At 44.9% G+C, this 12,634-nt stretch overlaps 1 protein-coding gene across 1 annotated transcript in view; it reads left to right on the forward strand.

The window, feature by feature from the left end:
- The first annotated feature begins 571 nt into the window (after positions 1–571).
- LOC146835029 (cytochrome P450 4B1-like) overlaps positions 572–12,634 on the forward strand; it is a 204,537-nt gene continuing 192,474 nt past the window's right edge. Inside the window, exon 1 of the mRNA XM_085602690.1 lies at positions 572–901. Within this exon, the coding sequence (XP_085458816.1) occupies positions 710–901 (192 nt within the window). The 5' untranslated portion in view covers positions 572–709. The remainder of the gene's footprint in view (positions 902–12,634) is intronic.

Here is a 12,634-nt window from a genome sequence, read left to right on the forward strand (position 1 = left end):
TTAGACAAGAATTAAAATGGCACTTAACTTCAGATTGTGGTGAAGGGATCAAATGTAAACAAGACCTGCTTATTTTCCTACGTAAACAGGTTTTCATTAGAACTCAAATTACAAGGCACTGACAGAAAGAATTCGCCAAAGAGAACGTCCGACCAAAGAACTGAAGAAATCGTGATCTATTTAGGAAGGCACTTCCTGAAATCTGACTCCTTCTCAGACTGGGGTTTGAGACTCTAGTGGTATAAACCTGCAGTGGCATAATTATCGATTGGCAAGACCTGACGCGTTTTAAAACAAAATTTACACCCCAAATTCTTAAAAAAAAAAAAAAGTTGCCACGTGGGTGCCCTGTCTCCCCATGCATGCATCTATGGAACACACAGCCTGTATAAAAATGTGCGACAAGATTTGGGGAATTTCCAACAAAAAACGGGACAAAATTATTATAAATGGTGAAGAAACGTGCAATGTTACTGTTATTGTGTATGTTACTACTAAAATGGAGTGTTGGGACGATCCGTTTTGAAAATTACAGCAGGTGGCGCTTGAGTCCGAGCCTACCCTCGCGTGAGAACGATATGAATGAAAAGCCATCCGAGGTGTGACTCAGGCACAGCCCTCCCATTGGCCCCGTACTCTCACCCACTAACACGCAGTCCGGGAATAAATCAGGAAGAAGGACGAAAGAGAAAGCAGCAACAGCAACCCCATGGCGTCCGCACTGTACGCCCTCGGCATGTCCCTGGACGTGAGCGGGGTGTTTCAGGCCGCTGCCTTGCTGTGCGTCGCCGGGTTGTTGCTGAAAGTCGTCACGCTCTATCTTCGAAATAGGAGGCTGGCGGCAGGTTTTGCAAGTTTCCCCGGACCCCCCAAACACTGGTTCTTTGGTCACGCCAAGGAGGTAAGAAGGGGGAATTTCCCAGCGCTTTGAGTCAGCCGGTCCTAGTGTACTGAGGCATGGAGGGTGCTGCTGCCGTGACTTCTTAAACCAGCAGCGGCTTGTTTACATGTCCACCCTGGGCATTCAGAAAGGCTGCACTATCAAAAGATGTTGATCGGGCGAAATTATCATGAAAAATATATAGGCGGCTTAAAAATGGAAAAATCCAATTTTCAACATTTATCACTGTCTCCACTTAGTGCATGCGGTTATATCACTGAATTGAGTGACATTTATTGAAATTAATCTTTTTAAAAAAAATTAAACCCTGACGACTTTGCCATTATACATAAATGTGTCACTTTTTCATTTTCTCTTATATTGTTATTAAATAAAGCAAGATTATTTTATACTAACTATACATAAGTGAGGTTTTCGTAGAGCTGAGGCTGTGTACTGAATTATTTCAATGTGCTTTCACACTTGATGGTGTAGGAAAATACACAATAGTGAAGTTAATTGATAGGCTGTGGATTACACAATTTGGCCAAGTGGGGAAGCCAAGATTTGAGTGCAAGATTGTACAGTTCGGAGACTTTAGGACTAAATCCTTTTCTTCTTCTAAAAGCCCAACGCCAAAGCTTTGTGTACAGTTATCTAAATAATGTTATTCAGTTAGTGTTGGTCTGCATAGTTCCATAAATACGCTTATCTCACCATAAATAAAACCAACACTATACACATATGTAAACATTAGGGTTTAAAATGAGCTTTTCTGTATGGAATATTTTCACAGACACTGAAGATCAAACAGTGACGGACCATGTCTACCTTAAAACATGCCGCAGGCGGAAACTCGCTGTTGTCTCCGAGATGACTTTGTTTTTAGCCAGTTATTTAATTGCAGCCTTTGATGCGTCTAGTCTCTCCTAAAACCGGTTTGTTTTTCAAGTCAGCAGAACCCGAAGTAACATTAGCATAAAATAGTAATGCCCTCTTTCCCTTACACTCTTAGCTCCCTTGGCTTGGCAAACTGATTGATTTTAGGAGAGGCCCAACACTTTAATGAGCGCAACTAAATAAGAAAACAAAGAGATGGGGCCCCCCAGATATCGGGCTTCAAGGAGATTTAGTTGACGTGCAGCATGGCTGAGGGTATATACCCTCCCAGCCCCCACAGCTCCCCAGCCCATTGTCACAGACGTTGCTCATTTTTAGGGCGTTCTCTTCCATGTTGTTTCCATAGAGTGCACCTGTTCTCCCATTTGCACTTTGGGTAAAGTGTAATATAAGTCATGCAGCCATGTAACATACCATGTCTCTAAAATGTACATACATCTTCTCATGTATGCACAGGAGAAAGGTCGCCATATGATATGTCCACTTGGGACTACGTAGAAGTGAGAGTGGATTGACCCACAGAGTGTACGATTTACAGGTGAAAACAGTAAAGGGTCTGTAAGTTTTGCCAGGAGTGGGATGCGCTGGATACAGGCTGCTGGATAGCAGCCCCGTAGAGTCCATCCAGAAGGGACAGAGGAGGGGCTCAGAGCGTGCACCTGTTACAGGCATCCATTGCAAATGCTCTGTAGGGTCCAGACCACACATTTGATAAAGGCAGCCGCCATACACGTCTAGGGGGCCGTTCATGCTAGAGACTGCTCTTTAGAACTACAGGACAGACATATCACTTCTTGACCTTTTATTTGCACCACAAAATCTTGTAAAGGTTGAGATTGTCTAACATTGAACATGAACCCATCACTTTCTAATTTTAATATTTTGCTTCCTATCAATCCTGTTTTCCCGCGCCCACAGCCACAACTTGACCAGTTCCCTTTTCCGCTGTGGAGCAGACTAGCAGCAGAAAGTGCGTCAGCTCTATTTGGGCGCCTGTGGCCTTTCTCCTATACTCCTATTGTGGCACAGTATTGCCCTCTAGAGCTCCACATGGCATCAGCATCAGGCAAAGAGCTACTTTTTTGGGCTCGGTGAGTGCTATGTCAGGATCGAAAACAAAGCCGAACCAAGAAGTGTTTTTAGAGATCCCAAAAAGAATAAAAGGAAGGATCCTTGTACGCTATCCGCAGCGGATGGAACCAACCGTTTATAATGATGACTGAAGCTGAGTCTGGCCTGCTGCCAGAAACAGCCTCAGGGCGCACGGGCTGGTGATGTTATGGAAGAAACGGAGCTGGTGGTCAGTCGAGGCTTGTCTTGCGTAACCCGCTTATCGGGTTCTTGATTCCTGAATGCTCAGTGACGTGTGCCAGATCTGCAGGCCGCCGGTCCCGGAGAGACCCTCCCTTGATTTGAAGCAGGCATTCCTTCTTTTTCTTATCACAATTCTTAATTGGTTGACTTTTCAATATTACACAAAATATTTGATAAAACAATATCCTACAATCAAAAAGCATTATGGTAAAACTTTAGTTTCAAATTCTGTTTACAGCTTAAGTTTTTTTACATCGTCACAGTTGCCGGTGAAATAGTTATTCTAAACAAAAACATGGTAAGGTGGCAGTTTTCCAACTTTCTATTGATTTATTTTAAGTCTGAGGAGGTGGGTAAACCACTAATAGCCAAGTTGCAACATGCACTGGCACTGGCCTGTCACCAGGTAGATGTCTATCTCATAACTGAGAGATTGAACAGCACAGAGAGCAAAGAATGTGCATTTCACAGAAGATGCAGGTTTGAGGAACCACAACCTACACTTGATTGTACAGCAGAGGCACCAGTTATCAGGCCTCATTTGGGGGTGGCTGAAGGATGCCAGATAAGGTATTGTGTTTATGCAGGATGGCTCGGGGCAGGATGCAAGCTATAGGTTTTGCTTTGGGTGAAAGAAGGGGGAAGTGCAACAGTCATGACGTTTCGCTCGGGGTCAAGATGCACATGTGTTATTGGATAAGCTGATTCAAAACAGACTAAGAGAACTAAGAATTATTTGGTCCATTTCAGCGTGCTTTTGAGTCTGCAGGGTACTGCTCCCACTTGAAAGGGCCTTGCAGGGCATTGTGTGTGCTGCCACCACTCAACTCCCATCTCCTGTCCCCTGTTCCTGGTCCCAATACACAGCAGACTATCCGTCAGCCCCAACCTCTCTTGAAGTCGTCCCTGGTACCCCGCTGTCATCACATGCCAGAGATGCAGTCCGAGGCTTCCAACGCCCTCTTAATACACTTTCCCCTAGTTTCTTGTCCTGGATTTCCCGCGTATGGGGCATCCTGCACTAAGATATATGTTGCACAGCCTTGTTCGGGGATTGGCATACACATATTGGCTACAGCCAACCTCATTGTGGAAACTTAAGTTTGCTGAAGCAAAGTACCACTTTCCAAGTAGGTATGGTATAACTAAAGCCTTTCTCAATCTAATGATAGCCCTGTAGCTGTGGAGGCGAGCGTGTAAATAACAAGCATTTGCAATGCAATAGGTCTTGCATTTGTGAGAGTTCGAGCTATTGGCGTTGTAATTGAAAATGGCTTTTATGTATGTGTTTTGGTTTGCCAACCTCTGAGTGACCAATGGCATCGGTCATACCAGGGCTTCACATGCAACAACAAGTAAGCAGCTTTGGCAGGTTACACTGAGGTCGACTGACAGGCAGTCCCCAGGTTGCCTGCGAAGGGTGCATCAAGCACATTTGGATCCTCGATTGCAATCTTAAGGATACCAGATCTGGCTCAAACTGCATTAGTTGCGCCCGCAGTCCCAGCTGAGCCTGATCATTTATGTACAAAGCCAAAGTTTCACTGCCTAAAAATGCCTCACCAGCTGATCCTAATACAATGCCAGAGTGCCCGGTGATAGACTCTGCTTCATTTCCTCCAACTGCTAAAACCAGTTAGATAAAAATACTAAGTTGGAATGTCCCTGGCCTCCGCTCCAAGATACATCTTCTTGACTGGCAACTGCTCATCAAGTCATATGACCTCCTGCTAATGCAAGAAACTTGCTAAATTAATCCTATAGCTTTTGAAGTCTTTATGTGTTTCAGCCTTACGGCTGTTCAGTCCCCCCAGGTCGTGTCTCCAGTGGTTTGTCTATTTGGATTATCTTACTACTCAGAGGCTACGCAGAGGTGTTGAAAACTCTGGGAAGTGACTATCAAGCCATCCTTTACTCGGGGGCCTTAACTTTACTCCTTATAAACTTTTATGAAACTGATTTTTGAACGTGCCTAATCAGTGATTTCCCAAGATTATTTGATTATATATCTGCCATTGTGGAGCGCAAATCTTATCATGGTAATTAATTGTATCTTTGTTTGGCGGGTGAATTTTAGTGCCAGAATATCCAGTTACAGAGCCAGGGAGGAGTCAGAAGCACTCCAGAGAACAGACCTGAGAGGCAATGAGTTGGAGGATTTGCTCACCTATGATGTGGTAGAGTGGGCTGGGCAGGTCTGCAGGGCTTACCCACTTTGAGGGAATGAATAGTTCCTCAGTAATTGATAATATTTTCATTTAATGAAATTTGATAAATCACCTTCTATATGGCATCATTATTAGCACCAACTTCGGCGATCTTAATCTGACCGAGATAGCTCTAGAAATGCCCCCTCGGCAACCCCCACAAGGTATATCTAGTCTCAGCAATATACTGCCAACCACAGACAATCTTAGATTGCATTGGAAATTATCTGAGTCCACTACATTCCTGGGAAAAGTGGTAGCTGAGAAAGAGGAGTTAGTGAAGAGGTGCCTTATGGAGGTAGTAGTAGCCAGTTTTGTGTCATTTTGCTCTAGGATTAGACATTCCCTATTAAACCGATTAAACCAGCATATCAGGCCCCATGATGGTTTGATCATGACTGCTCTTTGGCCATTCGCCTTCTGCGTAGGGCTCTTCACACGCATCCTCATGACTGAGCATTTGTGGCCACCCTGCAAAAGGATTATAAATTAGTTACAAGTAAGCAAAGTAAGATAATCATTACCCATCAGTGGGCTACATTAACAGACACTGCCCAAACTAAAGACAGTTAAACCTGTTGGAGAGCCATATCAAATATGAGAGACCTAGATCAGGTTGGCACATCCATCAGTTGCCATATAAACGGAGAGGAATGGGTGGCACATTTCGGAAAGATCTACGCAGCTAGCAAGTATAACTGTGGACAGCTAGTTCATGGAGATCTCCCCCTCTTTTTATTAGGTCTCGCTGAGCCGAGCACATGCGCTGGCTCGGAGAGACATTTTGTATGTGGGATTTTTAAAGTGCTGCCTGTGGCCTAAAGCTTGAGTGCACGCGCGCAGCCGCCAATCACTGCTGCGCGCTCACCACTCACGTGCTTGCCACACAGCGCGTCCCGTCCTCGCGATCACTTTCGCTTTGATCGCGATCGCTATTACTTTCTCTTTCACGGCCGCACGGCCGTTACTTTTACGGCCGCGCGGCCAATGCTTGTTTTTTTTTGTTCGCTACGCACTATATTCGATTACCCAATTAAATTAATAAGGAAATAACTCGTCTGGTAACCTCAAACGGGACCAGTTGGCCGCTACACACAGATACTTAATTTGCACGATGTTCAACAAAGCGCTGCTGCAAGTATGTACGTGCTCACATAATTTGATACATAAATAATTTTGTTAGTTAGGCTTCCAAGTTGTTTCCTGTGAAATTCTGAGTTTTTCTAGCGTTACTGTTTCACATCGTGACGTATAGCGACCCCCTTTGCTGCCCTTTCTCGGCCTTTTCCAATATTTTCCAGAGTGTGAGTGGAGATTTGCCTCTTTCGTTTTTCTTAGGTAGTCAGTGTTTCTCAGAAAAATGTGAGAAAGTAAATTAATTCCTGTACGTCTTTGTAAGAGAGGATGTGATGGAGAAAGTTTTATTTAAAATATGCCAGAAACTGGGATGTCATGAATGATGTCAGTCATGACGGCATTTAATTTGTCATTAGGGATGTCAAATGTGTGGTTATGAACGGTGCATGGTAGTGGTGTACGTTGTAGTTAGCTCATTAAACTGTTATTTTGGAATTTGAGTTTTTTTTATTTTTTTAAACATTATTTTTCTTCATTGCAACACCTGACTATATTGCCACAATAACCTTTGTTATTTCAGTGAATTTCTTGGATTTGTTTATATCATATTCAAACTTTAGTATACGCCCAACTTACTCAAGAACCCGCTGTGGTCACCCAGTCTCCTGCTGTGCATGGCCTTTTCCATGCACGGAGTGGGGTTGGCCGCAGGGTCTGCCCAGGCCTTTTGAGCACTCCCTCCTACCACTGCTGTCAACCTCTTCACTGCGCACAGCCTATCACCATGCGCGGCTGACTGCTGGGCACAGAGCCTACCCTCTGTCCAAGTCCTGCGACCAACCCCTGCAGGTACCAAACCCCCTCTGTGCACATGCTTCAGCAGTGTGCAGTGGTAGGCCATCACTGCACCTAACCGACTGCAGGTAGCCAACCTCCACTGCACACGGGCTGAGCCATGCACAATGATGGGTGGTGACAGGGTCTGGTCCATGACCAGACACTTGAATTTTTTTCGAATGGTTTTTGTGTACCATGGTACATGGGTACCAGGCAGTTGTACCTTGGTACTGGAGCCCGTAAAAATCTTTTTTGACCCAGATGACTCTTGAAGCAGGGTGTGCACATCCTGCTCCCTTACAGACTATTGCATGTTTTTTTAATGTCCTGTAATGGCGGATGCAACATTCTGTTCAGAGTTGCGGCCACCCAATAAAATGTGGTACAAGGGGAGCACTGGCATGATGTTGGCTTTCCTATTGTAAATACTCGGCCCTGTAGTTTTAAAACATTTTAGGTTAATGATTAGCTACTTCACAGGGCTGGGATTTTAATTATCTGCTACATTAGGATCTGGCGACTAGAACAATCATTGCTTAGTAAATGTGTGCCAGTTCATTAAACTGCTGCATTTAAGTAGTTCATTGAAGTGGGACTTTAGAGCAGTTAGGCCTTATGGAGCTTGTTCCATCTAGTGCTTCCACACTAGTAGAATCCTTAAATGTGGAGGCAACAGTGCAATCAGGTCACTGCACCTTATTCAGGATGCAGTCCCTAGTCCCTTGTGCATTTCTCATTTAAGCGATTGCCCTACTGGAGCATTATTCTCCAGGGAGGAAAATGTTTAGATCACTTTGAGATGGTTTAAAAAAACTTACAATACATGTGTGGTACAGGTACTGGCAGTTGGCTCAGAGATGTACCCAGGTTTAAAGGGAAATATGGTGTCAGAAGCACAACTTTAAAAAAACAAGCAGATGCAGCCCCCACCCACTAAAAGAGATGCTGCCCTGCCCCCAGCAATGTGCGCACTAGTAATTCCTCTCCCTCCCACTACTTTCCCTCACAAAGTCCTACATTCTTCCTCTCCATCAGGTGAATCAACCCCATTGTGACTTCTTTCATCCACCCCCAGAGTATTCACCTCTTCTTGCCCATTTAGATTCCTCCTTATCCCCTCTCCCCAGCTCCCTCTTTTTTTTTTTTATCTCCATCTCACTCTCACTACCCTCCCTTTCTGTTGCTCTCTTTACTAATGTGAGCTGCATTGGATTGAATTATATAAGAAACATGATGATGGTTGTGTTGCCTGTCTATTGGTATGATTCTCTGCAATAATACAACAGTTGTAGGAGTTCCTTCAGGGCAAGCGGAAGAGAGGCAGAAATCAGCGAAGCCCCCAAAAAATAAGAATAGGTTACAAAAGAAACAAGCATTTGCAATACAATAGGTCTCGCATTTACGCGAGTTTGAGCTATTGGCATTGTAGATTACAATGCCTTTTATTAATGTGTTGGTTTTTTAAACGAATAAAAGGCATTGTCATTTACAATGCCAATAGCATAAACTTGTGCAAATGCGAGACCTATTGCATTGCAAATGCTTGTCTGTCTTCCTGCAGGAAGTTATAGTTGCCATTCAGGAGAGTATGGGGTGGGTAAAGCACTAGGACCAGATGGTGTCCCCATTGATTTGATTACGTGCAATTTGATTCTTTGGGCCCCACTACTGACAAATGTTTACAACAGCCTGAGTCACTCCACAATTCCAACATCCTGGGTCACCTCAACTATAGACCAGGAGTTGGTGTCATTCCCTTCCCACGGTGTGAAGGGAAATGCATCACCCACACATTTGATGAGTGTGTAAGGGAAGGTGTTTCGAAAAGGGCAAAATATTTTTCTCAAGGAGAAAAAAATTGTATGTTCGCACAGGGGAGCTGATTCCCCCTGCAAGAAGATCTCTGCTATGAATGACTCATCAGAGGGGGAAAAGAATTCTGATGAATATATCATATGACCTTCCCAGCAATATGCATGGACATCTGTATCCTGCACAGATCTCCATGCTTAATGTTGGTAATTATCGTGAAACCTGGAAAGTATTAAATTTACTCTCACAAATAGGTGTAAATTTGTGAGTGTAGATTCGCTGTTTCCTTTGAGAATGAGGCCCATAGTCAGCTCCTTCTCTAGGCAGTAGTGCCTGTCGCACGAAGCCGTCACCAGTACTGGTCCAAGTATCTAGCTGCGTTGCGTCCTACATCTCTGCAGTTCAAGGCAGACTCCTGGGCATACCGGGTGATATTTCATTTGCAGACACACAATTTGAATAGCAAAATTGAGTATTCAGCATTTTAAACTTAACGGAAAATTTGACAGATTTTATATTATGCAGTGTAACTAAAATGTATCGCACAGTTGCTCTGGAAAATACATGCTGATTTTTAAAAATAGCGAACCTGTTCAGGTGGACATTTTTGCTTCAAACTTTGCTGCCACCATTTAGACTAGGAATTATGAAGACTGATTGAGGAAGTTGCAGTCTAGTTTGTTGTGAGACCGCTTAACTTCTCATAGTGACCTCCCGAAGAATCAAGCCTAGAGTTGGTGGACAATGATGGCATCATCCTCCTAATTCAGCTCCACATGTCTGACATTGCTTCTGTGGTCCTCCATGGCAGGCGATATGACACAACAGTGGTAATACGCCACCCAGCAGACATTGCAGCATGATGACCTCTGTGGCCCGATGTCGCTCTAACTTTGTGCAGTCTGTGACTGCCAGACGGATGGCAGCTTGTGCTCTATACTCACCTCCATCCACTGACCCATTGAGGTCAACCCATCTCTACCGCAACAGCTGTCCTCCACATCTGGCCGGTGAGGTGGTGGCACTGCCTGCACTAACATGAGCATTCATGGGCTTGTTTTATCAGCCCCAACGGTGGCACGCACCAAGTTTGCCATGGAAAAACATGGGTCCAATTCCTCTACCTCTGTGCAGCCCTCGAGTTCTATAAATGTTCAATATTCTGGCGAAAGATATTGGCGTTGGGAGTCTCGGATACACCAGGAGTGATTTGTCCTAGCTAGAGTAGGATATGAAGGGATACTGATGCCGGCTAAATTAATTTTATAGGCCAGCTAGGAGGAGCTCCATTGAGGAGTGACTACCCATCTGCCATCTTGAGTGATGTTTGAGTAAGCTAGGAGAGAGGGGGAGTCCTCAGCGACCCTATCATTAGATAGTCGGTACTTTCTAGATTAGAAACTTTGCAAATTTTGATTTTTCTCCCTGATCCACGGAACAAACCACTACATGTACACAGTACTCAGGGTGTATTAATGTATAATTATCTATAGTGTTGAAAGTCATTAACCACTCGGGGATCACCAACAGTAAAGTTGAACCCCTCATCACCTCTGACATCTGCAGCAGGTGTATGTTTTAACTGCATGAGTGGATAAATCTTAATAAATTGGCTTTAACATTAATGAATTCCAGCAGCCGATCACATATAAGGAAAGTAAAACTCTTGCAAACAAAGTGTTAGATAAGCCAATACCATAACATCATCTCCAGAGTGTACTGAATCATTTAAGCAGATTTGTCACTAATATATTTAAAGTCTAACATGTTATTATTGTTGTTACTGTTATCGTTATTATAATACATGGAATTCTGTAATCCCTGTATGAAGGACAGTCACTAAGTGGCATATTTCTAACCACTTTGCTTCATGCTTGAACCACATAGATTGGTACATGCATGATGCAAACCTCTAAGTAAGATTTATGAAGCCATGCAAAGTAACTTTGCGTGGCGTTGAATGGCTTAAAAAATCTGGATTAAGGCAACGCAGCGTAAATCGATGTGTTGCCTTACTCTGCGCAATGAAGGGTTTTCCATGGCTTTTGATGCATTCCCAGATTCACAAGGACTTGTACACCTGGGAATGGGCCAAAAGGATACGCGTAACAAGCAGAAATATCTTTATCCTCCTTTTTTCCTCTCTCTCTCTTTGCTGCATTCTGCAGCACACATACAAAGAGGAAAATGTCTTTTGGGATTGTTTTTGTGGAGGAAAGTACCCCTTTCTGCACAAAAACAATCCTGCCTACAACACAGGCACCCTTGCACCATGTTGCAAGGGTGCCCGTGTTAGCACTAGTGCAGGGGGAAAGGACAGGAATTCCCCTTATTGGATAATTACGGCACATTCCTGCCCTTTCCTTGTGACGCAGTGCAGCAAGGTGACTTGCTACTCTGCCCTGCACCACAGATTTCATAAATATGGTCATAATTTCTTAATTAGTCAATCAATCGATCAATCATTTATACAGCGCAATACATACCCGCGAGGGTCTCAAGGCGCTGGGGGGGAGGGGGCTGCTACTGATCGAACAGCCAGGTCTTGAGTGTTCTCCTGAAGGTCAGCAGGTCTTGGGTCTGTCGTAGGCTCAGTGGGAGGGTGTTCCATGTTTTGGCGGCGAGGTGGGAGAGGGATCTCCCGCCGGTGGTAGTTCTTGGGATGCGCGGAATGGTGGCTAGTGAGAGCTCAGCGGAGCGTAGCTGGCGGTTGGGGATGTAGAAGGAGAGACGACTGTTGAGGTAGGCAGGGCCGGTCTTGTGGAGTGCCTTGTGTGCGTGGATGAGGATCTTGAAGGATATCCTCTTGTTGACGGGGTGCCAGTGCAGGTTTCTCAGGTGGGGGGTGATGTGGCTGTGGCGTGGTACGTCGAGGATCAGTCATGCCGAGGCGTTTTGGATGCGTTGTAGTTGTTTGATGAGCTTGGTCGGGGCTCCCGCGTAGAAGGCGTTTCCGTAGTCGAGTCTGCTGCTGACGAGGGCCTGGGTGACTGTCTTTCTTGTAACTATTGGGATCCATTTGTAGATTTTGCAGAGCATGCGGAGGGTGTTGAAGCAGGAGGAGGAGACGGCGTTAACTTGCTTGGTCATTGAGAGCGTTGAGTCTAGGATGATTCTCAGGTTGCGTGCGTGGTCTGTGGGTGTCGGGGCTGTCCCCAGTGCCGTCGGCCACCAGGAGTCATCCCAGGCTGAAGGGTGATGCACTATTGACTTTGGAGGCCAAAAACTACAGGCCAATCTCATTGCTGGATAGCACAGCAAAACGTATGGGTAGGGTTTTACTGAACAGAATCGTAGAATGGCCAGCTGGCAACAAGGTTCTGATCCCGGTCCAATACGGCTTCAAAAAGGGAATGGGTACTCAGGATCAGTGCCTTAACTTAAGCCTCCTAATCGCCAAGTATGCACAAGCCAAACCTGGCAAGTTATACTTGGCGTTTATGGACTTGTCAGCAGCATTTGACTGCATTGCACACCAACAACTATGAAAGATAATGAAAGAAGCCGGCATAGATGAGGCCATCATACTTTTCATCAGGCAGCTTTATCCCTCGGCCACAGCCAGTGTCCGATACGGGAGACAAGGGGAGTGCACCAGGGCGTTCCC

Source organism: Triturus cristatus, chromosome 4_2, assembly GCF_964204655.1.
Source record: "Triturus cristatus chromosome 4_2, aTriCri1.1, whole genome shotgun sequence".
NCBI classification, from domain to species: Eukaryota; Metazoa; Chordata; class Amphibia; order Caudata; family Salamandridae; genus Triturus; species Triturus cristatus.